General features: G+C 40.3%; 1 protein-coding gene across 1 annotated transcript in view; it reads right to left on the reverse strand.

Annotated features, from left to right (window-relative positions):
• Positions 1 to 24,432, reverse strand: part of DBX2 (developing brain homeobox 2) — a 36,568-nt gene extending 12,136 nt beyond the window's left edge. The window contains exons 1-2 of the mRNA XM_037162331.2: positions 23,997 to 24,432; positions 8,757 to 8,852 (exon numbers count right to left, since the gene is read on the reverse strand). Coding sequence (XP_037018226.2) covers positions 8,757 to 8,852; positions 23,997 to 24,432 — 532 coding nt within the window. The remainder of the gene's footprint in view (positions 1 to 8,756; positions 8,853 to 23,996) is intronic.
• Positions 24,433 to 25,722: the final 1,290 nt, after the last annotated feature.

Consider the following 25,722-nt stretch of genomic DNA (forward strand, 5'->3'; position numbering starts at 1 on the left):
CACGCCAAATTCCTTACCAAGGTCCATTTTTATTGATGCCCTGTCCATTCATCCTCTCATTGGATCCTAGTCAATTCTCCATTGAGAGGACCACCTTTTTTTTTGCCTGTCTCATGCCAACGTCATAGGTTGAAGTCAGGTTTTGACAACTGAATTCACTATTTATTTATCAGAGATTTAAGTAGCTTTATGGAATATTGGTCATTAATAAAAATATTCTACATATCTCAGTATATCCATCTTTTTCTAAATGTTTTTCTTCCCTAACCTTTCCTTGATACAGAGACTTTGGAATTGGCCCTTCTGCGATCTTTCAGACCACAGATTTACCTGGTGGGATGACATTTCTCTTGGAAAGCTCAGGACAAAGGACTGTGAAGTATGAAAAAACTGGGCTTGGATCTTGGCACTTACCAATGTTACTGGGAGCCAGTGAGACTCTTTCTGCTCATCTTACGTGGTTGTTCTAAGGACTTGATGAAACAGCACAAGAAAATTGCACTGCCAAATCTACAGTAAAGATTCCACAAATCTAGTTTACTTCTACTTGTTGGATTTCATTTGAATCATATGACACAGACATCCTCTGTACAGATGAAGTGTTCAGAGTGGTTAAGGTCCACAGCCACACAAAGGACACAGAGCGCAGCTGGTGACAAGGCTTTCAAACACGGGACCTGTCCTCTGCCCACACTGCCCCTTTACTCAGGTGTGCTGAGCCAAACCTGGGGAGGAAGAAAACACAAACACAGCCAGAGCTCCTGCCTGGGCCTACAGGCTTCTGAACCCTGTCCGGGTCAGTCCGTGAGCCTGGACTATGTGGCATCTCCTATACCGCCTCGCAATTGTCTCCTCCAACTCCAATGTGACCTTATCGCTCGATATTTTGATTCTGGAACTTTTAGTTTATAAATATATCCAATCTATTCTTCAGAGAAGAAATAGCAAAATTCAGAGAAAATTCTCTGAAGCAAAATTCAGAGAAAAAAGATTGAGAAGCAAAAATAAACACTAAGATAGGCTGCTGTTGGAGAATTATGGACAAAAAAATTCATCTCCACTCTACTTAAGTCTAGTTCTACTTTCTAAGGAAAACAGCAAATACTCCAGCAACCTTTTTGGGAATAATCCTGCAGAGTGATTGGGTTGCTGCTGAGTGACAGCTAAAGAGGAACCCAATCCATCCTTCAGGTGCTGACAGTTGACAGGGGTAGGTCCAAGAAGAATACCGACAGCCACAGTCCAGGGAGCTAGATACCCACAGACCACAGCAGAGAAAGTACTTAGAATACCAGATAAGAAGCCACTTAGTCTTGGAGGCCAGCAGAGTAAGTCCTGAGAAAAGAGCAGCTAGAAGAATAGCAATTCCCCTTTCTGGCAACCCAGACAAAGCCAGCAGAGCAGAGGGATTAACATTTCAGACACATGAGAGGGACGAGGACAGTGTGAAACATGGTGGATCTAAGAATCTCGCCCAGCGTGGTGTTCCCAGATTGCAGGGTATGAACGGGGAGAACTCAGGAGATAAACTGGGAAGGCAGATTAGGGCCACAGTGACTGGACCAAGTTTACATTATAACTTGCCACAGAGGAAAGCCTTTCAAGGAGGACCTGACTTAGAAAAATCAATATTTTTAGAGTCAATAAAACTTTTTGTGTCTATATAGAAATGCAAAACAAATTTATGGACCTACAAGGCTAATTTTTAAAAAACATACATATATTTTTCTAAGTAGAAGTTTTAGAAGTAGAAGTCATGATTCTGTTTTAGCCCCTTCTTCACCAAGAGCTGTATGTTTCAATAAAACAATGAAGTAACACATTTAAATGCCCCCAACTTTTCTTAGAAACGCATAGGTTTTGCTAACGAACTACTTTTAAGTAAAGAGAAACAAGATGCCCACCAAGGGAATCTATCAGTAAGTTATTCTCAACAGTGTGGTGCACAGTAACCTCATGCTCTGAAAGAGGGACCCGGAGTGGCTGTGAGGGCCGAGGGGGTAACTCCTGGATCTCACCCTCAGGTTTCAGCACTCTGTAACAAACACGAATCCAGCCAACGAACAAGCAAAAAAAAAATAGTAGAGATAAAGAATATCACACTCTTCCTTTCCTTGCCGGTTACCTGGTTTCTCTCAGCGCTGCCCTCAATGCACAAATCAGGCACGTTTTCACGCAGCAATGTGCCTCGTCACTCCACCAGAAGCTGCTTCTAGCATTGGTGCTCCCTTGCATGTCTGACCTATAAGGATTTTGCAAGTTCTCTCTGGACCTAACCATTAGCCACACTCATCAGCTCACACTATTTCCATATTTTTGACACCTATGAATACATGCTTAAATTCACACCTGTGAAACAAACACAGACTCCGGGAACTTGGTGGCTCAAAAATCTCTCAAACACTACTGTAAATGTATAAGCAACAAACACCTCCAACTATTCTTACATTCATAATAAATGTCTGACTTGTGTAGAAACTTCCAGGTGATAAAAAATAAACAAATGAATAAAATAAAAGTAAATAGTTGCAGAATTTAAGGCATGTAGTAGAGGAAAGGCATTAAAAGTTAGGGCCGCCAATTCAAGGTGCTATAGGCTTTACCAAATTAGGAATATCATTATAGTTATTATTTTATAGTGAAGCTTTCATATATATTTGGGGCTCAACACGTGATGATACATGTGCAAACTACATGCAGCATGTCATGTAATCTTTACAACAATCACCAGCTGTGTATATATTATCACCCCCCATTTTTCATAGGAAAAAACTGAGGCAATTGAGGTCATGCATCAGAGCAGAGTAAGGCCAATCAATGCTCTTTAAAACTACACCAAAGACTGTCAAAATTATAAGTGGCTAGGGAAAGAAGTCAGCAGGTGGGGAAGAGTCAAATTAAAAGGGCAAATGGCCCAGGGTAGAAATAATTTCAAAGACATGATTCCCTGGATCTTGAGAAGTCCTCCAAATGCCAGCCAGGGAGTCCCCATGTGCAGAGGGCATAGTAACAGGCACTAGTACAAATGGAGGTGTGCTGTGTGTGAATGGTACTGTTTGGGGAAAGTTGGGGCCAGGGGCAGTATGAAGCAATAGAAAAACACAGCATTAGATAAACTAGTAGAAGCCTCCGCCTCTCTCTCCAGAAAACATGTCTGAACTCTGAAGACAGGGCACTGCTATTCATTACTGCCAGCAAGCCCTAGAGAACAACGGGGTACCCAACACAGTCACTTTCTAGACATCAGCCCAAGAGCAAAGAACTGCACTACAATCCAACACAGTCCCTTCCCAGGAACAGTGTGCTGGTACTTTGTGTGATGTGCAGACTCACCTTGATTCATTGGCATCTCTGGATCACTGACCCCATAATGGGAAGCTTTGTTATTGCTTCAGGAGCCCTGTAAAGGCCTTTGGACCGTTCATCATGTCTTTGCTCCATTCTGAGCTCCTGGGGACCACCATGGCACTGACCTTGCTGATTCCTGTTCTCCTCTACTCCCCACCTGGGGAATCACAGCAACCCAAAGAGACGGCCACTCCTGGTAATTTCTGCTGCTTCAGGTTTTTTTCTGAGTTTACACAGGCTTTCAATATTAAAGACTAACCGATGACCCAATATCCATCCTTGTGGCTGTGAGGAACTTACAGCACAAGCCTATGAAGCAACACTGGATCTACATCTCTTGAGGCTTTTAGGAAAAAAAAAAAAGATTATTTCAGAATAGCTCAAGTCAGAGATTACCACCAAACCTTTCAGAGGGCCCTTCCTTTCATTCTTTTGTATAAATTCAAAAAAAGCTTCTCAGAGCTTGAAGAGATGGATCACTTGCTTAATGCAGGCCTCTCCACCTGGCCGGCCAAGGTACCAATGGCCTCCATGAACTATTTCTTTGAAGCTAAGTCATTTTGAACCATGACTGTGTCTGTCTCCTTCCTTTCCTCAAACAGGGGGTAGTTCTTCTCTGTGGGCTCACCTTTTTCTGCGATAATACTCAAACAGTGGTAACTTCCTGTCATTCATTTTTCATGGTTTTCTCAATTTCTCTCCCATGAAGAGCTTCCTTGCCCTTCTTATTTTCAAGTGTGGAGTGTGTGTGTGTGTGCGCACACGCATGCGAATTTTATGTAATTCCTGTGGATTTGGGGTTTGAGAGAAAAGATAGAGCCCACCCTATTTAAAACTGGAATTTGTCTTCTAATCTCTATATATAGTATTTCATTATTGTGCAGTTTGATTTTCTTAAAAAGTTTCCCTTATATTAAGCCCAAATTCAATTTCCACTAAACTCTACTCATTGGCCCCAAGTCTATCCTTTGTATCTATAATGAATACAGTATATCTAATTTGAAGATAATTTTTCTGTTCTCCCTACTAGTTCTCTTCTCCAGCCCAAAAATACTCAACTGCTTTCAAAAATTCAAGACCAGTCATACAGCTCCTTCACCATTTTAGTTGCTGACTACCTCCTGACCTGGTTATTATATGTGAATTTGTTCAACGTGCCTTTTAAAGTCAGCCTCTGGAACCTAACAGGTGTGGGCAGTCTGATCTTTATAGAGTCTGATAGGACTATTATCTCTCTGATTCTGGATATTCCATTTCTAAAAGCACAATTCAACATCCCACATCATTCTTTAGACACAAACCGAGCTACTAGTACGACCCTTTCCTACTTTGTTCTATGTGTCCAATTCTCTCGCTCCCCTGTTCTGTACCTGTGCATTAGTTCAGGGGAATTCAGTATTAGCTGCCCTGTTAGATTTCATGTCATGTTCAGGCAAGGGCTGTAGTCAAGATCAGGGACAAGCACCTTATACTACTACATAGTTCTCCTCCCCAACCTCCACCCTCCACTACTTATGAACATTTAGGGAGAAGGGAACTCCATTCCAGGAACATTACTCATATACTTTCACTGCCTCTGTAGAAGTGCTGAATAGAACCATCAACGTGGAAAATCTATTGTCTGTGAGTCTCTGCTTTCTTTAAGCATTTTTCCTGGTTGACCGAGTGTCCTTTATCTACAGAGCACCCCTCCCTGCACTACTGAGAAGTCAAAACCTACATTCAACTTACTGCACAAACTCAATTATGTTTTCAACAAAATAATTAGGCTTCGCTCTCTATTCGAACACAATGCCGCATCCCTCTGAAGATATTAGAGTGCCAAAGAGAAATCCTCATAAAAGAAACTTCTGCGCTGCCTTTTATGAACTTGCACAGGTCTTGTCAGTTTCCCCAGCCCACTCACCACTCCTGCTGAGAGCACAGGTGGTCAGGGGGCTAGGATGCCACCCAGAGCATCGCCCTCTTTGACGGTAATGCCCGCAGGACCAACCTCCATGCACAGTGACAACAATGATGTCCCTTCCCTGCTGCCTTCAACAAAATCCTGAAATCAGATTTGGAGAGTATATCATGTTCTTTTAAGTTTTAACAAAGATGGGAAGAAAGTAAAATCAAATATAGACTCTCAGGTCACCGCCCCTAAAAAGGCAGAGCTACTTGTCCTGGAATATCTCCCTGCTGCTCCACGTTTGAACTTTGTCTTTTACTCCAGAAAATGTTCAAAAGGTCAAACGCAAGTTGGGTACTCAAAGACAAAGCAAAATAAGCATCCGATGAATTCAATGAGCTAGTCTACATAATTAAGGCCCCTGTACTTTTCCCAGGTAGTTTTTCTTAAGGTCATTTTCTGCATAATTTCCACAACTTTCCATTTTCTCTAGCCTGAGAAATGTTATTTCAAAAAGAACCTTATGGGTGTAATATCAAAGATTTTCCTTACACCGCTTCGAGGGAGGGGAGAACTTTTACCACTGCCTTTTAATTGTTCCCCCCTGTAAGGTCTGTGCTTAAATAGCCCATTACAGTATTTATTATATGTGGGAAGGGCACTGGATGAATGATTGTTTCCACATTGCAACGAGTCAATCATCGACCTAAAAGTTAACAAGAAAAACTAAATCAATTTTAAACAAGTGAATTGTGTTAAAAGAGTCAAAATGATGTTTCACTTGCAAGCTATGGGCCTGCTGATCTGATCCTACACTTTCGGAAACACTGAAGCCAATACTGTGAAATGATCATGAGGGCTGTTGATTTCATCGCTTACTAAATGTCTTAGTACAAACGTTAATTTTGGCTCTCCAACCTGAAACATAATACGAGATTACTCGGACTGTTCATTTTCTTTCTTTTGTGCAACGGGAAGAAAATTAAATGCTTGGGCATGAAAATCATTCTTATTATTAAAAAAGAGAAGAAAAGGGGGAAAATCTAGTAAACGCCTTAAGTAAAAATGATTACTATGCAGACATAAGCCTTATTAACTGTTCCCTGGCATCATGGTTATTTATGTAAAAGTCTTTATTGACAGCATAAATCCACCATTTCATTATTATTTGCTGCCAATACAATGAACATTATAAACAAGAAAATAAGGAATTCATTTCAGAATTGTAACTAATGAGACACCAAAGTTTATTTAAAACACTCCTGGCATTGCTAAGCTGGTGGAAAATGCCAAGTTTAGAGCTGAAAGGAAACCCAGTGCAGCGCTCCCGACCCCCCCTCTGAGCTGTGCTGGTTTTCCGCCTGCGTGCTGCATGCAATGAAAAAGATAAGCATGAGACTCAGAAGCCTCCGGGGATGGACACAAATTACAGCAGTTATACCAAAAGCATAAGGCGGGAAGGACCAAGAAGCAGATGGAAGAAATGAGACGTGCTGAAAGTATATTTTCAAGCAATTAAGAAGTTATCTAGGAAACGTCTGTACAACTATTTTTATGTGCTCTACTTGTTAAACTGGCCTGGGAACTGGAGCACTTGCGTGATTTAGAGGCATTAAAACACTACTAGAGAATGAACACACACACACACACATGAACACATACATGAATGCCCCCACCTGTCACATGGAATTTTTTGGTCCGTTTCCACTTACCTAAATTCCATTGCCAGAGGTTTTCTAAAGTAGGAGACATCAAGGTGAAATAAGTGAAACTAGGTATGGGACCTCTTTTAATCTTTGTCCCCGGAATGCAACACTAAAGATTTAATTCCGCAGAGAGACCACTATACCACTGTATCAGGTGGTATCAGATGTTCAGAGTTTTAGTCTCTATTCCAGCAGTCTTTTCCTGATACTCAAATTATGGTGATAAATGTCTCCTTAATCTGCACAACTGTTTCCCATTGCCCTCACGGGAGACCACCTTGAAGGAGCGAGGAAAAGGTTTAGTCATGGTTTCTATTTTTCTATTTGAATCAATACACTCTAGTTAAATGGACAATTAATAGGTCACTTCCAAAATAGTAGTGTATCTGTCCTGGTTAATAAACAATCCCCACAGTTGATAATGGGCTCTATGTATTCAGCAAGTCCTGTATACACTCGGCTCATCCACTAAATCCCCTTTCAGGTGGACAGGGTTATGTGGGAAGATGAGCTAGAATGAGTCTATAAAAGTCAGTTTCATTCACTGCTTTATTTTTCAGTCAAGTGCTTTAAATGGTGTCCAGAAATTCACTCGGAATGTGAGACAGGAGAAAAGACTGGCACACAGAGCCTTGCTTTATGACCATACAAAAGGGCAACTGACCCTTGCCCAAGCCTTTTCCATGTGAAATGGCTCCTAAAGTTCATCTGCACAGTGAAAAATCATGGGGAGGTCGCGTGTGGATGAGTCAAGTGAAAGTGGCGATTGGTCATGGGTCTGTCACCCATTGTGGCTGGGTCCCAGCCATGTAAAGTGCTCTGTGGGAAAGTACCAGCCCCCTCGAGAGGTGCTCAGAAGCTCGCAGCTCATTAAACCGCCAGCATTTGCTGCCTCACTTGTCAGGAATCATTCTGTCGAGCAACCGCCCTCCTGAAACATCCATAAAACACAGAGGCTGCCGGGCTCCGAATTCCACCACGATGAGCTCTGGCTTGAGCCTGACTCAACTCTTACTTCACTGCTCACCTGACAGAGTTGTTAACCTGCATAAATATTTTCTCTTGGGCAGCTGAGAGAAATGCACTCCTGCATGCTTTATCATCAACTCCAACCCTCTGCCTGCAGATTCCTACCTGATTTAGGAGTCTCAAGACCACGCTGAACTTTCCTACTTTTAGTAAGACAGTTTTTCCTGTGTGTGTGTGTGTGTGTGAGCGTGTACACTCTGTAAGTTTTTGAAAGCTGTCGTTCTCATTCCATCAGTGGACTCTATTTAATAAACTGTGTCATGTTTGAAGAAAAGTTCCCTTGCAGATATTTCCTCTGATACTGGTTGGTTTTCCTCAAGGCCACAAGGGGAAGAATTTATTTATTTTTACAATCTTAACAATTTTAAATTATTTTTTGCAGATATCAAGTGACTTTCTTTGTTGCATTTTAAGCTAAATGGAAATTTCACACAGCACAACTTCTCAGCCTTCCCTTTTTCTTCTCTAAGTGGGTATTGCTACACATTTCAGAAAGAGCCAAACTGCTCCCTCTGAAATCTTTTACATCAGATGAAAAACAAGTCGCCTTCCTTGGTGTGTCAGCCCTGGGTTTCAATGTCATTAGAAACTGCTCACAATTGCTCAGTGTGCTGAGGTCTGATAAATCTCTGGAAACCTCCTGAATAGGAATCGCTGTGATTTTTAGTGAGGAATTAGCTCCTTGCCATTGCATTACCAATTAGTTTTCCAGAGCACATTAAACCCTGCTGCTTTGGTTTACAGAACAACTGAGGCATTGCTGATGGAGCATAAAAACTTACTTGGAAAAGCAGTGGGGGATGCAGGGCGCCGACAGGACCCACCGCAGCACGCGGAGTAGAATGGCGGGGCGCTCAGGAAAAAGGGTTTGGAAGGCACTGCAGAGAGAGCACGGATCTCGGTGATTAGCCATTTCTTTCAGACAGTGTTCAAAATTCCAGTTTCCCAAAAGTCAGAGTAACAGCCTTTCACTTTCTGAGACTCCACTTAGTTAGTACATTTACGAAATTAAAGTCCTTTTAAAGCAGCCTCTATCTGTCAAAGAGCTTGCCAAATAATTTAATCAAGATTTGGAAGATGTGGTAAAAAGATTCAAATGATCAAAACCAAAGGTATTATCGTTCATTTTCCACATGGCCATAATTATAAGTAGTATGTATCATAAATCAAATATTGCTTCATTTAAAATACCCTAGAGCCACATTATTCAAGAGAACTGTCTGTGCTGGTGGAAATGCCCTCTGTGTGCACTGTCCAGCACAGTATCTATCTGCTCGCCACGTTCAGCTATTAACCACTTGAAATGTAGCTAGTAATTCTGAGTAACCAAATTCTTAATTTGTATTATTTTAGGTTTAAATTGACTCATATGGCCAGGGGCTATTACAGTGAATAGCACAGCTTTAGACATAAAACTTGCCAAGAAACAACTTGAATGTTAAGTGCTTAAATGTAATTTTTAAAAGAGATTATATTACTCTACTGTTTACTTTCAGAAGGTTCTCTATATAGTTGAATTCCAAAGTTTATAATAGTAAATTTACTGAGCAATTCCCTAACAAAATGCAGTTTCTCTGATCACTTTTACACATTTGAAAGTATTTGAAAAGAGTAAAAACATTTCATCACAAAAGAAATCTAGTTAACCTGAAAGCATTGATGTTTATAGTACAGGGATTTACCACATAATTCTGTCCTGCTCATTTTATTAAAGTGTCCTGTTCCTAATACATTCACTACATATACATGGGCAGGTTATCGTACTCTTGTAAGTAAACAAATTTTAAACCCTGTTCCTCAGTAAATGAAAAATAGCTATAAAGGATGTCATAGAATATTAATAGCTCTTTTTAAGAGCGAGGAAGGGAGAGAGAAACATCAATTTGTTGTTCCACTGAGTCATGCATTTATCGGTTGATTCTTGTTTGTGCTCTGACTGGGGATCAAACTCACAACCTTGGCATATGAGGACGACAATCTAACCAACTGAGCAACCTGAGCAGGGCCTTAATATCTCTTTTGTTCTGAGCACTTACTTTACCCCAGCCTTTGGGTAAATATACCATAGATATACCATATCCTTTAGTATAATGAGGTTTAATACACTATAAATATGGGTGAGATTTCCTGAAGGCAGACAATTTGCTTTTACCAGGGCACACCCAGAAGAAAACCTAGCACATTCTAGTCAATACATATCCAGTAAATGAATAAATGGTCTGCAAATCTAACAAACAGGAGACTTCTGATCTCCATATGTAAAGGGGGGGCAGGAATTAACCCCTTCCCTGGTGCCCTGACACACACAGAAGTACAGTATGTTCCATAACAAATGCTGCAGACAGCTACAACATGAGCTCAAAATAAATGCTTTTATTACTCTCCCTTCATATCTAGTGGCAACTCTTTTCTTAGTTATATATGATCAAAATTATTTTGATACATGTGCATACCTTCTTTTAATAACACAGTAATTTCAGACTTGTATTTTAATCAGTGGATGAGCACGTGTTTATTTTCACCAATGCCATTTTGATATTAGAATAAGTCTATTGGCCAACAAGAATTTTGTACTCTCGGGTTCCGTAATGCCTTCGAATGGCAAGCTAATTGTAACTACAGGTTTTTTAAATAATATAATGGAAAGCAGTCAATATTCATGTTTTTATTTTTAGTATCTGGGTTTTCAAATAAGAAAATGCTTGTCACTTTTCATTCCTGGTTGGCACATGTTTATTATCCATTTTTATTATATACTATTATTGTATTTTTTAATTGAAATGTTTACAGTCATCACCCAGACAGCTTTTTGCTCCCTGTATCTTTATTATTATTATTATTATTATTGTTGTTGTTTATTCTATTCCAGTTGTCCGAAAGTGTCCCCCTTTGCCCTCCTCCACCCAGCCCACCCACCCCCCCCACAGTCAATCCCTTCTCCGTTGTCCATGTCCACAGGTCATTCATACAAGCTCTTTGGCTGGTCCCTTCCCCTTCTTTGCATCAACCCCCTGCCTCCCTCCCCTCTGGCAGCTGTCACTCTCTTCCACGTTTCCATGTCTCTGGTTCTGTCTTACTTGTTAGTTATTTTATTCCTTAGATTCCTCTTATAAATGAGATCACATGGTATTTGTCTTTCACTGACTGGCTTACTGCACTGAGCATAATAGTCTCCAGTTCCAACCACGCTGTCGCAAAAAGTAAGAATTCTTTCTTTTTGCTGCATAGTATTCCATTGTGTAATATACCATAGTTTTGAAAAATACAACTAAACAAAGTATAAAAAAGATCTATTTTGGTGTGTAAAAAGTTTAATAAAATTTTTTCAAAAATGTCATTATTACCATAAGTTGTTCTAATACTGACTATAAAACCATCATAAAAATAAGCCATTTCATTTATATTTAATATCTTTTGTTATAAGAGCATGGCATTATTTGGAAAGAGTTATAGCTTCCATTATTTATGTGAATATATTAAGTATTGAAAAATCAAAATATATTCTATGCATAAAAGTTGCCTCATTATGTTTATTCTCAAGCATTTCTGTTAGCTGTTATTTTCATCCCCCAAATTAACACTCTATAGATAATTAAGTTATGGTTATTGTGCTATTTGGCATTTTTTTAAATAGAGACAAAAGAAAAAGGGTCAGCAATGTTGCACTTACATACATACAATTAAACATGTATCATGACAGCTGGAAATGCACACAAAAACATTTCTGCTCAATATAAAGTGTGGAAAGTCAGCACACTCCTGATACTAAAGTAGTGATGCAGGAAACAAGCAAATTACAATTTTTACTCCTCTAGCCAACATGCTTCTGAGGCTAACCTTACAAGCAAAAAGGAAGAAAAACAGGAAAATAAAGGGTAAAAATGGATGGTTCGTTTGAGACAAGTGATCCATTAAATTCATTTGTGATCAATGAGGTTCCGAGATCTGTATCCTAGTGTTAATTGTAGTCAAAGAGCTGTAATTGAACAGTTTGTTGTATTGCTGTGTATCACCCTCTCAATACAGTACAGCTGTCATCGAAATGACACACTATCTCCAGTAACAACTCTAATGGCTAAAGAACAACATGTGACCCGACCAGGCTTAAAGTCCCATTGTGCAGAATTTCTTCACCATTTTAAAGCTCCTCTTTAACATGCATGTATTTACACAGGAGATTAGTCAATTCCTGATTTCTATACATAAATACACCTTGTTTAAACTGGTTTATGTGGAAATCGCTGTGAAATTCCAATTAAGTGCTCCATTTTTTTACATGCTCCTACTTTGACATAAGTCAATTGCTAATCCAGCTGAGCATGTGATTGCAGGCATGTTGAATGGCATTAGGAAATAACCCTTTAAAATAATTCAATGCCTTGAAAAATATATAATTTAAAATGGTTGCAAACCACATAGTTTTTAAAGCAATGAGCAAAAAAGGAAACTCAAGTGTGATTAAAAAAAACAAGTGACAAGTTGACAGATGGGTTAAAGCTTTTGTAAGCCATTAAGAACTACTTTGAAGATGCTCTGAAAGGGGCAGAAAGCAGGGCAATTTCATCCTTGATGATATGCATTTCAAAGCCCATCAATACATTCTAAATGCAATCACTTTATCATTTATCAAGTTAGGAACAATTCATTGTAGGCTTACTGAACAATACTAATGATAATAATAATATTTAAGGAGCACCTGCCATATGCCAGGCACTGGACTGGCTATGAATTTAATATACTCTATCTCATTTATTCATTAACACTCAGCCTAAATGGGCGTACCTCTCACCACACCAATGGAATGTGGTGAGGACTGCTTCTAGCAAGTTTTTTTGAAGCACAATGGCAACATCAATATTTTGGCATAATATTTCACTGGCCATGAGGGATAACGATTTCATGGACAGAGGCTGCCAGTTACTCAATAAGAGCTGGAGCCCAGAAAATGGACACATCCCCCACACTTTCCATAAGAGAAAAACAGATGGTTTTCCCTATGGAAAAAAAATGCACGTCATCAGTTTTTACAGCACGATGTTAGGTTTTCTTAGTACAGCACTTCAGGATACTCTAAATTTTGTATCCTGCCAACAAATCTAATTTCCAGTTTCTGTGGGAAACTTACAAGTTACAAACAAATGACTTCAAAATTTTGGAGCTAAACTGAACCTAAATGACTAAAATCACTTATTCACAGAAAACTTCATGAACTTTTCACTTCTTAGTCAGATGGCCCTTCCTGAAGACAAAGAATCAAAACCTCTAACAATGATTTTGAAGGTTCATTTAAGATGGGAACTTAGAGCCAAGGTAATGATGAACTGGCCTGATTTTTCTTACCTTAACCAACTAGATGGTTCTGTGATCTATGAAACCCACAGCCAAAGACGGTGACCAGACTAGCCCCAGAGCAATTATTTTCAAAATCCTGCCTAGAAAGCCAGCAATAAGTTTTTTAATTGTTTTTGTTATTTTCATTGTTCTTTACTGATGGAGAAGAACAATGAGTACCTAAGTGGGGTGAAATCCCATTCTTTTTATTGCCAATGCAAACTGCAGTACTAACTGACTTGAGCTGACATTTCAAAGAAAGACTACTAACGACCACTAATAAAACCTTCAAATAAATTTCAGGAGCAAACTGCAATGCTATGCCATTTGGGCAGACATTTTAAGGAGGATGAGGAGAAATGAGCAAAGGTCCCAAGATGTCTTACTAAGGTAACCAAAGGGTCAAAAGTACTTCTGGGAAAGAATAACAGGGAATTTGATAAAATTTCAAAAGGATGGTTTTAATGACCTCCTTCAAGTACCAGGTACATGGGCACTGGGAATAAAGAAATCTAAACTTCTGACCTAAAAATAACATATAATTGAACAGACTATCTGGAGTAAAATGGACCCCCCCAGTGACACTGATGAATGGCAACTATCTGTCTTCAGTAGTAAGGCCTAAGAAATACCAGTTATCCAACAGTGTGTTATTTATTTTACCACACAACCTGCAAATTATTAATTTATGTGACTTACCTGCAAATTTGCCTTCAATTGAAAGGAAAAGCAAGTTAATTAAATTCATTCTTTACCTTAACAGAAAACAGCTTTTTTTGCTTCAAATATTTAGAGGAAAAAAAAAAAACAAAGGTCTGAATATTCTGGTTCATGAGAAGTTAAATCACATGCAGTGTCTACTTGCTTGATTCTGTCTTCTAATTCCATTCAAATAAAATTTGTTGCATACCTATCAAGTCTCACATAATTCGCTACATGTTGGAACCAAAAAGATGAAAAAGGATAGTTTCCCTCCCTGTAAGAATTTCTATTTTTTTAATGTTCTTTAACTTGTAGAGTTTAAATCTGCTGGTCAAAGAAATAAAATTTATGTTTCTCCATACTCCAAATTGAATGTTGTTCTGTCAGATATAAGGCATTCACCACGAGATGATATCTAAATATTTTCTTACTGTGTTTTCCTAACTAGTAGTTCTCAACCCTAATACACATTAGAGTTGTCCAGAGTACATTTCAAAGATACAGAAGCCCACGCCCACACCAAATATATTACATCTGGCTGGCTAGGGCTGCGCCACCTAGCACAGGCCTGTTTCCAAAGCTGCACAAGTGATTATAATATATAGTAAGGACAAGACCACTGGAAAGAACACGGAGCAGTGCCTTCAAGTCTACCACTACTACGAAATTTTAGATCAACTCTAAAAAGACAAGAAAGACAACATATATAAAGCAGCAGCATGAACCTCACTTCCACTGAAATACAGAAATTTTTTTTAAAAAGAATATTGTTAGAAAAGCTTTAATTATGAAAAACATCTTAATCTGGACCTTGACTTTGAAGGTATTTGGAATGGCAAAAAAATGAAAAGGAGAGACTTTATTTAAAGTGGAAACATTACTCAAAGGAAAATAAAAGTTTTTGAAATAAAATATGCAAGGGTCTAAAAATCATGTCGTACATTAAAGCAAAACTCCAATGTTCTCACTATGAGCAAGAGGAAGGAGGGAAGGGTGATGGTGACAGAGGGGACAGGTTAAGGAGACCACAGGACTGCAGGGACAAGGCCGAAGGAGTGAACGTGAAGCAATGTGTTTGGAGTAACTAAATGCAGCTGTTAGAATTCAGGTCTTAAAGGACAAACTAAATATTTTTATTTGACCTGATAGATGTCACAGACGATAACTAAGGTTTTGGTGCCTAGCTTGGGGATATGACAAAAGCAATATTTTGGAAAACTTCACCTGACAGTAGTGAGTGACATGTGGTAGAATAAGGAGGGGCTACATGGAAAGACCCCACTGCCATAACAGTAAGCTGTAGCAATGGGTGATGATGAATGATTGCTTTATTTGGATGCTCCCACTACCATCTTCTCCCATCTCCTTATGACACCAACAGGTGGGTTGGGTTTGGCTTCCCCTCAACCCATGGAGTCCTCAATCACTGCAATAGTCAAAGGTGGTCACTACCTCTGCTGCCTCTCCCTTCAAGGTGTCTCTTTTAGACAGCTCTGAAAAAATGAGCTACATTTTAGGAAATCCCTTGCTCTTTTTATTACAAAGTTGATGTCACATAAGAGACAACCATAGCAGACTAGTATCCATAGCTCTCAAAATTCTAAAAGCCTTCATGAAGGCTCTTTGAGCTCCAGTTATCCCACTCCCTGTGATTAACTCCTAAACTGGTCTACTCCAGCAGAAGACAGACCCAGCCCGAATTGTGTCTGAAGGTGGTTATCCTGATTTTTCCCTATCACAGATTTTAAAGGGCCGCAAATTATTTGGCACTCCTCCCATTGAGAGGTGAGATCTATTTCCCACTCACTTATATTTGGGGTGGTCTCGCTGCCTTGCTTGACCAAGGAATATAAAAGAAGTGACATTTAAGAACTTTCAAGGCTCAGTCATAAAAAGCCTTGAGTTACAGCCTGTGTTTCTTGCAATGTTTGCTCTTATAAATCTCCCCTTCAGAACCCAGGCACCATGCAGCTAGAAGCTCAAAACACTTGCAGAGTCCAAGTGTGGATGCTGGGCAGCCAGTCAACAGCCAGCCTCACTGTGAGCCAGGTCAGCTTGGACATCCAACCCAGATGAGCCTTCAAATGACTGCGGCCCCAGCTGACCTGTAGCCACAATGAGATTCAAAGGAAGAACCAGTTGAGCCCAAACACCCAAAAATGAGAGAAAATGAGAAATTCTTCCTTTAAGCCTCTAAGTCTAGAGACAGTTTCTTACACACAATACTTATACCTATGTTTTCCTTATGGTGAAATGATGGAGAGGAGTCTTTCACATCTCTTTGTGTATGTTATCAATGGGTTTTTGAGGTATCTGAAAGTCAAATGTCAACCCTAACATCAGTTCTCATTTTAAAATGAAGAAACAGAGGTTCAAGTTGATTATATACATGAATTGCTTAGGATTATATAATCATTAATATAAAGATCTTAGACATGAACCTAGGTCATAAAAATTATAGAAGTGCTGCTAAAATCAGTTTAGAAAATATACAGTATTTTGATAATTACTTAATTTAATATTCATGCTTTGGAGAAAGCAGTGGCTAAGTTTTACCATAAAGGGTCAGATAGTAAATACATTAGACTTTGCAGGGCATACAGTTTTCTTTGCAACTACAGAAATTATGTAAGCTAATAGGAGGGGGTGTTCCTGCCTTGAAGAATCAGACTGTCTTTTGGTTTCACAACCAATATAATTACAGAATTGATTCAACATGCCTCAACCCAATCCAGCCCTAGGTTAGTCTATCAAAAACTGGCCAGCAGTCATGATTTTTATTCTCCTTTAATGGACATGTATATTATCAAAGAATAGCTTCCTAACTACTTCACACATTTGTGTTTTAAAAGTGTTAGAGATTTAAAATGTTAAAGAACAAGAAATCCTCTCAAGAGGACTGGTAGAAGTGTGCACAGTACATATTCTATTTCTGATAGTCACCTGGAACTGAGGACGTTAACACTGTTAGGATTTGGTACTTGCACAGGTGGAAGAAAAGTCAAAAACCTAGTTCAGCTTTGGAACATTTATAAACAAAAAGGCAATTAAATATTCAGCAATTTATAGAGAAAGAACATTTGTTTTCTTTCCTTTTCCTGGATGCTTTGGTTCTGAAACAAAAAGTCTAAAAATGCATAGAGGCTTTTTGATCTTTGACTTCAGAGAGAATTTTAATCCTGTAAGTTTACTGTTCATATAACTTACAAAAAATATGCCCCTGAAATATTCCCAGCTAACAGCTGGTTGACAAAATGAATAATGTTATTAAGTGTAAAATCAGTACAGTAACTCTATGTGAAGTGACGACTCACTCAGCATTGCCAAACCAAGTACTGACTGGAGGCTAAAAAGAATGAACAGGAGAGATTTCATTAAAAGTAGAATCATTACTGAGAGTAAAATAAAATATTTTGAAATAAAATATGCAAGGGTCTGGTAAGCATATTACACATTAAGGCAAAACCCCAATGTTTTATTATGATACTATAAAATAGAAGAATGATCTAATGAAGTCTTAAATAGGGATTCTAACAAGCATTCCTAGATAAACATCATATTATTTTGTTTTACAGTTTGCCTTTTTATTCCTGATAAACTCCAGGTGTATTTGAATAAAAGCTTGAAAATATTTAACTGATTTAAAAATTGTGCACCTTCACTACCAAAAAAAAAATCACTGTAATTAAGAAAAAAACTTTTAGAGTCTCTGTTAACCCAAGATTAAGTGGACAAATACTATATTAAGAGCTACTAATCAAGTCCTTTTAAAAGACATAATTAGATGGACTCTAAAATCATGGACGAGCTCAACAGCAAAAACAGGGTGGTGGGAAGCAGGCTGAGTGAGGCATTAATGAAGCATTTACACACCTCTCACCCTAAGATAAGGATACATTTGTTTTAACATTTTAAAGATAACATCTCACCTCCATAAGAACTTTCATAGCAAAGATCTCCCAGTATTTATGAACACATCTATTACCTGTATTGCCCCCTTATCTTCAAGTTGCTACCATTCCTATCATTGTTCAGCTGCAAACCTAACCATAAAACATCTTCTTAGAGCAAAAAGAGACCTTTTCCTGGTGGGCATGAGAACAGAAGAAGGTGGCACACTCAGAGAGGAATACAACGGAGTCTAATGCACAACTCTGCTTCCAACATCTGAGCTATACGTGTATTCATGGCAAACAAATGTAGACAAATCACTGTTACAATCCTTTTAAATTGCCCACAATATATGGCATCCTTTGGCTTCCTACATGTCACCTTGTACTCTTTGAATCCTAAGTTTAGTTCTGCATAAATCCATATGCAATTTTCTAGGCATTGAAACCATTGTGCCTCTTAAAATAACCCTGCTCTGGCTTGTGTGGCTCAGCGGATTGAGCACCAGCCTGCAAACCAAAAGGTCGCCACTTCGATTCCCATTCAGGGCACACGCCTGAGTTGTGGGCCAGGTCCCCCATAGGGGGCGTGCAAGAGGCAACCACATATGATGCTTCTCTCCCTCATTCTCTCTCCCTTCCCCTCTCTCTAAAAATAAATAAATAAAATCTTTAAAAAAATAACCCTCAAATTCTTAAAGTGCCTATTAATTAAGGGGAAAATTCTAAAATGTTCCTACTTGCCTGCTGGACTTACTCCTGTTTTACTATTAAACCTCAATAGCTCCAATACATGTTAGCAAACTAAGACTCCTTGTTGTTAAGATGTAGTAGACAAGCATATATTAGGGGTTGGGAGAGGGCCGGGTGCTAAAGTCAGAGCCACACTAAATGCACATAAATTACCCTGTTGTACTTACAACTCAGACATTGTTTTGTAAGGGCTGTGGCTTACTCACTCAGTACCAAAGGTAAAGGCACAATTAGCCCTACTGATTCTCTTCATTGTAAGTACTTCTCCTTGAACCTGATGGAGTCTATTAACCTGGAGACCATATAACAGTTTGTTCAGAGCTGATTCTTCATGAACCATGTAAAAGTTATTCATGTGTTCACAAAAGTCCAAATGTATGTTAAGCAGATTACAAAAACATTCAGCTGTAAGAAAGAATATGGTTTAATATTATCTACAAATTCCAACAAAAAAAATGGTTAGGGGGATGGCCCAAGCAATGATTCACTCAGACAGGTCCCATCATTGTTTGATTCCCCATTCTTTTTGTCCTGGGTCAACGTCATCAACATTCAAGATGCTGTGATTTTAATTTGCCAAAACAAATCTACAGCACAGTGTTATCAAAAAATAAGTAATACACTCTGGCTTAATAAATCAAATCACAGTTTTCGCTTGAACCGAAATCCCCACTTGGAGCCCAGACCCATCTTCTCCCTCCCTGAAGTGCCTAAAATGTAAGAGAAGCTATTTTATTTCACACTTTCAGTATATCTCTTTGAAAGTGGAAATGAACTGCCAATGGGAGCACAAAACGTAAGTTTAGGGCAGAATCAAGGGTTAATAGGTAAATTGCAACTGAGACTGGGGATGGACAGGAAAACTAGAGTGTATGTTAAATATTAATGGCGAAAAACAATCCCAACCAGGTGCCAGAAAAAATACTGAAAAGCTCATTCGCTTTTTTCCATATGATGGCTTTAGTAGTGCTTAGTTATCTTTAGCTTTATTCAAAACAATTCTGTTAGTCTGTAGTGTGACAGCTGTCTTGTCGACATGCATTTAAAAAAGAAATCAAAATCAATGAATTTTTGTGTAGTCATTTTAATATCGAAGATGGAAGAAAACCTAACTTTTTGGCATATTATGCTTTATTATTTACAGAAAGGTAAAAAATGAAACACACAAAAAAGATTTGTATAGTATACGGAAAAGGTGCTGTGACTGATCAAATGTGTCAAAAGTGATTTGCAAAGTTTCCTGGTACTATTGACATTTTGACCAACTAATCCTTTGCTACGGGCTGTCTTATGCACTGGAAGATGTTTAGCAACACCCCTGGCTCCTAGAAACCAATAGTGGGAAAGAGCTGACATACTCAAATATCCAAATCAATAGTTATTGGTGAAAATTAAAAATGTGTCTTTTATTTTATGGAAAAAACTAAAAGGACTCTTTGGCCAACCCAGACTACACACCTGGTTCCATTTCTGTACCACAGTACAATTTACTTGACAAAGTCACCTTAAAAACAAAACAAAACAAAACAAAACAAAACAAAACAAAACAAAAGAGCAGCCCTGGCTGGGTGGCTTGGTTGGAGTGTCATCCTGTACACCCAAAGATTGTTGGTTCGATTCCCAGTCATGGCACATACCTAGGTTGCAGGTTGAACCCCAGGTAGGGGTATGTGCAGGAGGCAACCTGTCCATGTCTCTCTCCCACATTGTCTCTCTGTCTCTCTGTCTCTCTCTCTCTCTCTCACACACACACACACACACACACACACACACACACTGGCTCTCTCCCTTCTTCTCTTAACATATGCTTAAGTGAAGACTAAAAATTAAAGAACTAAATAAAGAACAGTTCGATTCATCTATCCAGAATAAACATTTGTTTTTTAATCCTTTTCTATGCAGCATAAGGAGTAGATTTAATAATCAATAAAACATACTCAGAAAATTACTTTTATGTCAGACATTTCCTAAAATGCTTAAAATAACAAATGTTATTAAAAAGCAAGCTATTTGTTTTACTCCTTTTGAAAATAACTGGTGCCATAACCAAAATAAATTCTAAATTTTAGACTTTTACATTTAAAGACCATTTTTCACATATAAAAACATAAATAGTTTAATCTAGCACATGAATTGCCAAATAATGACATTAATAAACTTATAGGAAAAGATTTCTGATGATTAGAATGTACATGCAAGCCCTCCTGCTTTCCACTCATAAACTATAACAGATTCAAGATTTCTTCTTTTCAGCTACAACCCCTGGAGGTGAACCTTCTTACCACTTACTATTGTACTAAGCGTGCCCTTCTCAACCCTTGAGGAATGTGCTTTGATTTTGAAAGTAAAGTTTTTAAACTACTCCATATAAACAACTTGGCAACATATAGCCAAGAGTGTCTCTTTTCCTGCACTAAATGCTTTAGACTTGCCAATTTTCTGGGACACGGCACTGACAGTCCTACCTCCGTCCTTGACCTGCAGACTTAGCTGTGTTGCTGTGTAACTGTCACCACCTTTCAGACACATAATGAGGTAAAGGGAAAAGCCTATTTCTTTTATAGGCTCAGACACAGAATCATATATGATTTATTATTGTGATACTTGTCATTGGCTATCCTGCTATTCTTCATGAGTTTCTCCGATTCAATGCAAGACTATCTAAAGAATATGAAGATCTGGGGTCAATTTTTTCTTCCACAGTTTCCAGATGTTTACGCTGATACTTCCGACAAAAACAATACTAGGATGCGAAAGAATCATTGTGGAAAAATAATTGACCTATTGGGAGGATTAAAGCAGCTAACAGTTTTTTTAAATGCTTGCTAAACCATAAAGCAGTACAGAACATGGAATGTAAGCTCCACAGGGCAGAGAGAGTTCTGTTTTGTTCACTGGTTATCGTAAAGGCCTAGAACGGAGCCTGGCACTTGGAAGACAGGAAGTGTTTGTTGAATGAATGAAATATATGGTATAATCAGTAGTAGGTAACAAAAATAATGAAGCGGAAATGCATCCCCGAGTTAAATGGTGTTCTGTTTCACCAAGGCACTTAAAAAGAACTCTGGGGTTTTCTTATTCAACAGTTAGACCCGTAGGCTTGAAAAACAAAGGTTGAGAAAAAAGTGGGTTTGTCAACAGGCTGACATGATTGAAAATTGCATTTTGTGTTCTACTCCTTAGTGTCTAAAGGATCAGGACTGGTTATTCACTGTCTTTTCAGGAAGAAATATTGTTACGGTTCCGAGAACAGTAGCTGTTCCACCTCCTTTACACTCTCCACAGAACACGACCACTTTCATCCTCATCCAGTTTCCAGGTGATTGCAAAGGCTGCCAGTGCTCATTGTAACTTCACAATTCTACACAGCACCAAATGATTCCTCTAACACTTGGTAAGGCAATGATCTGCCACTTAAACAAAACTGAGCAGCGTTCGGAAAACTACATTTTTTGTCAAATTATGAAAAATAAATGAAGGTAAATGCTCATTTTAAGCAGCATACTTCTGCGTACGAATTTACAGGGCTTTAATTTTCTTCTTGAGACATTTTTCAAGTTTCAAAAATTAAATGCACTCTCTACAAGAATGGTTTTTTGAAATGAAAGGTTATTTGTCCAAAAGAAAATTAACCTAAAGGAACATAAAAATCTTCAATGATGACAAGATAAAACATTAGGAAAAATATGCTTAAACTATATTAAAACACTTTAAAAGAAAACATAAATTATTCTACTCTTAATTATTCCAAAAATTTTTGTATTTTGACACTTTGATCAGCATACAAGAATGAGTATGTTCTTGAAAATGAAAAGAATGGAAACCCTTTTCTCACTAATTGCAATATTCTTAATGAAACAAGTATACAAAATTATTTTTCAGAGTTACTGACATACCTGCATTTGATTAGCATTTGGTTTATTTAAATTTAATCTGTAAAACCTACAAAGGTTAAACTTAAGTAATTTTCCATTGTTGAGTAGCAAATCATGATCAGGAGCAATACAAGGGCCCTTGAAAAATAACTTCTATGTACATAATGCCAAACCACCGAATGCTACGCAAATCACTAAATTTTCTTGACAATGTTATTTTTAAGAGACATTATTTACTAACTCTTGTCTACCCGAACCTGTTTTATATGTTTCTAATTTTCTGGCTATTTCAAAAGAACAGAGTGACCCAAATTTCCAATGCATATAAACTTTGCCTTAAGTGTACTGTATTTGTTTTTCTCCCAGGGCGCAAAAAGGCTCCCTAGAATTCTGGTTTTATACTACGTGAATAAGACCGGTGCTCACACAATTATACATGTTCCATTCTGTTCGCAACAATTTCGAACTGGTAGACCAGGACAGGTTCGAAACATGTTAAATTCTATAAGGCCATTAGCAATAATTTGATCCAGCAGTTTACTGGGACCATGGAAACTGCTGGAAAAGCGTCTATTAGTCATTCTGGACAAGCCCAAAGGGATTAAAACAATGAGTTAAGATCGTGTAAGGACGCAGACAAAAAAAAAAAATTAATCCAACTGAATGTCAGCTTCTGAGTCTCCAAGAGGCTTTTCCTTCTTACACTGCCAGTTGCAGCAGCTCCTCCACACGCTTTAGCTAATATTTGGCTAAACTGTCCGTCCTCTCCCGATCACACCACTTAGGTTTCATGCGGGAATTAAACCGAAACTGCCCTTCTTTTGGTCAACTCCCATTTATTGGTGAATTTCCTTACTCCAGGTGCCAATTCAGCTGTTTCAATTCAGCACCAAGAAAAAGTCGGCCTGATTTCCTTGCGCCTTAGCGATCCAAAGCCAAACTTTGCCCAACTCTCCTTCCAAAAATCTTTGCGAGAGTTACGGAAGGGCCCCCGACCGTCGCAGCACTTTGAATGGCAAATGCCCCCAAAGCGGACCTCGAGAAGGAATCCTGGCCAGGAACTTCCCAGAGGGCCGGTGTCGCGGCCTCGGGGAAAAGGACCTGGCAGGCAGAAATTCTGAATTTGCGAAAGAGGTCCAGCGAGCCCAGAGACCCAAGGACTGGGGCTGTCCTTTCCCGCTAAGGAGTTGCCTTCAGGGTTTCTCCTAAAAAGCCTGAAAATCCAGGTAGCCCTACCACTTGTTCAAAGAAGGGGACAGAAAAGGGAACTGGAAGTTTGGGAAAGCGGGGTGACGGGCGACAATCACAGTTAGTGCTGGTTACCCTCCAAAACTCGATTCCTGCCTGAGCGGAGTCCTGGCGCCTAAGGGTCGGTCCACTTGGTGCAGTGCGCACCACCCGCGCGCCCAGAACCCAGGACCCGAAGGCCAAGAGGTGCTGTACACGGCTGGGACGCGGAGAGCTGGCTCACCTGGGGTTGAAGGATGGAAGGCACAGTCTCGGTCAGCCGAAGCCCGGCCGGGCAGCCGTGCGCCGTCCGCCGAGGAGCTGAGCACTTGAAAAGCCCACCGCGAGCCAAAGGGCGCTCCGCCGGGGCTGCCTTGTTCCGCGGCGGGGCACAGCTTCAGGGGAACCGGGCTGGCAGGCAGGGGCCGGACCTGCGCGCCTGCGGTGGCGGTGGAGGTGGCGGCGGCAGCGGCGACAGTGGCTAGAGCGGCCGCGGGACGGTGGGGCGGGGGCGGTGGCAGCCCTGGCGGCGGGGCGCCCCCAGCCCGCAGCAAGTTCTCGATCAGGAAACTCTTGCCCAGGTTGCCGAAGCCGGGCGCTGCGGGGAAGTGGAGGAGCGCGGAGGAAGCCACCACGTCCCAGTACGCGCCGGCGTGGGCAGCCACGGCACTGGGGAGCATGATGCGGCGCCCGCGAGCCGGTGGCACTCCCGCCTTCTAGCCCGCGCGCCCCAGGGAAGGAGGAGAGGGCACCGAGGACGCCGGTGGACTTGGAACGGTATTATTTATTTGGGTCGGGCCTTTTTTAAAGGAGGGGAGGAGTGAGTGTGGGAGGGGGAAGCTGTGCGTTTTCCTGGCCCGCGGCGGAGGCTCGGGGGACTTTGGGGTGCGCGTCCCTCCCGCTCTTTATGCAGATCCGGACCGGATTTTTTTTTTTAGAAAGCTGGAAGGTGTGTCCAGCTCATCCATTCATGTCACCCGGCCCACAAAGTGACAGAGGCGACCAACAATAAGGGCAGCCCCGAGAGTACGAGCTTGGGCAAGGGGAGGGGCCGCGTAGCCAGGAGGAGGTGGGCGTGGAAGCGACGTGAACCCGGCGCGCTGGGCCCCTCTTGCTGGCCCGGCCCTGGAGACTGCGCTGAAGTCCCGCCAGCGAGGAGCGCCCTGCGGTCTCCTCTGATTCCAGAGTTCAGGCAGAGATTCAACAATTGTTACCAAGTCCATGCTCATGCTCATTCTCATCCCCATCCTGAGCTGTGCAAATCTGGGGCCTCTCTGGTTAAGTTTCATAGGAGTCAGTTTGAAGGCTAAGGACAGACTGAGCCTCCTCGCTGTGGGAAAGGAAATAGCTGATGGTTTCAACCATTCAGTTTATACCCCCAACCCCTGTCTTCTAGTGGTTGTACCTTCCTCCACTTCGTGTTTTCCCAGCCTTGTCTGAAAACTGTTCTCTGCCCGTGTCTCCTCTCAGGATTTCTTTATGACTCCCATTTAAAAGAGTCTTGGCAGGGCAGGGGAAGCAGGTAAGTAAATTGGTCAGCTGGCCATGTTACATGGGAAGCCCCATAGTGGTTTTTTATCCATTGAATTCAAATCCTTTCACCTGCTCAGCTCCTCTCACACTCCATGGTCATTTTCTTATATAACCTTTCTTACCACTGGACCATACCTGCCAGGCCGCGAAGATATCTGAGCGTTCCACCCTGCTCCAACCCGGGCTCCAGTTCTGCCACTCAAGGGCTCCCGGGCATAACAGAATGGATGTTCTGCGTATGTGTGGCAGTCTCATCCCCGCCTTCCAGCCTCATAGGAGCCAGCAGCAGGAACAACTGGGGTGGAGTATGCTTGCATGAAGGACTCCTCCCAAAGAAAGCCTTCCCCAGTACTCAAAATACAAAGTATTATTAAGTACTTGGAAATATAAACATGTCTTCCTCCATTTAAAAAAGTGTTGATTTAAGAAGCACGCCA

The sequence above is a fragment of the Artibeus jamaicensis genome, unplaced genomic scaffold (genome assembly GCF_021234435.1).
Source record: "Artibeus jamaicensis isolate MK-2021 breed Jamaican fruit bat unplaced genomic scaffold, CSHL_Jam_final contig_233, whole genome shotgun sequence".
In the NCBI taxonomy this organism is placed as follows: domain Eukaryota; kingdom Metazoa; phylum Chordata; class Mammalia; order Chiroptera; family Phyllostomidae; genus Artibeus; species Artibeus jamaicensis.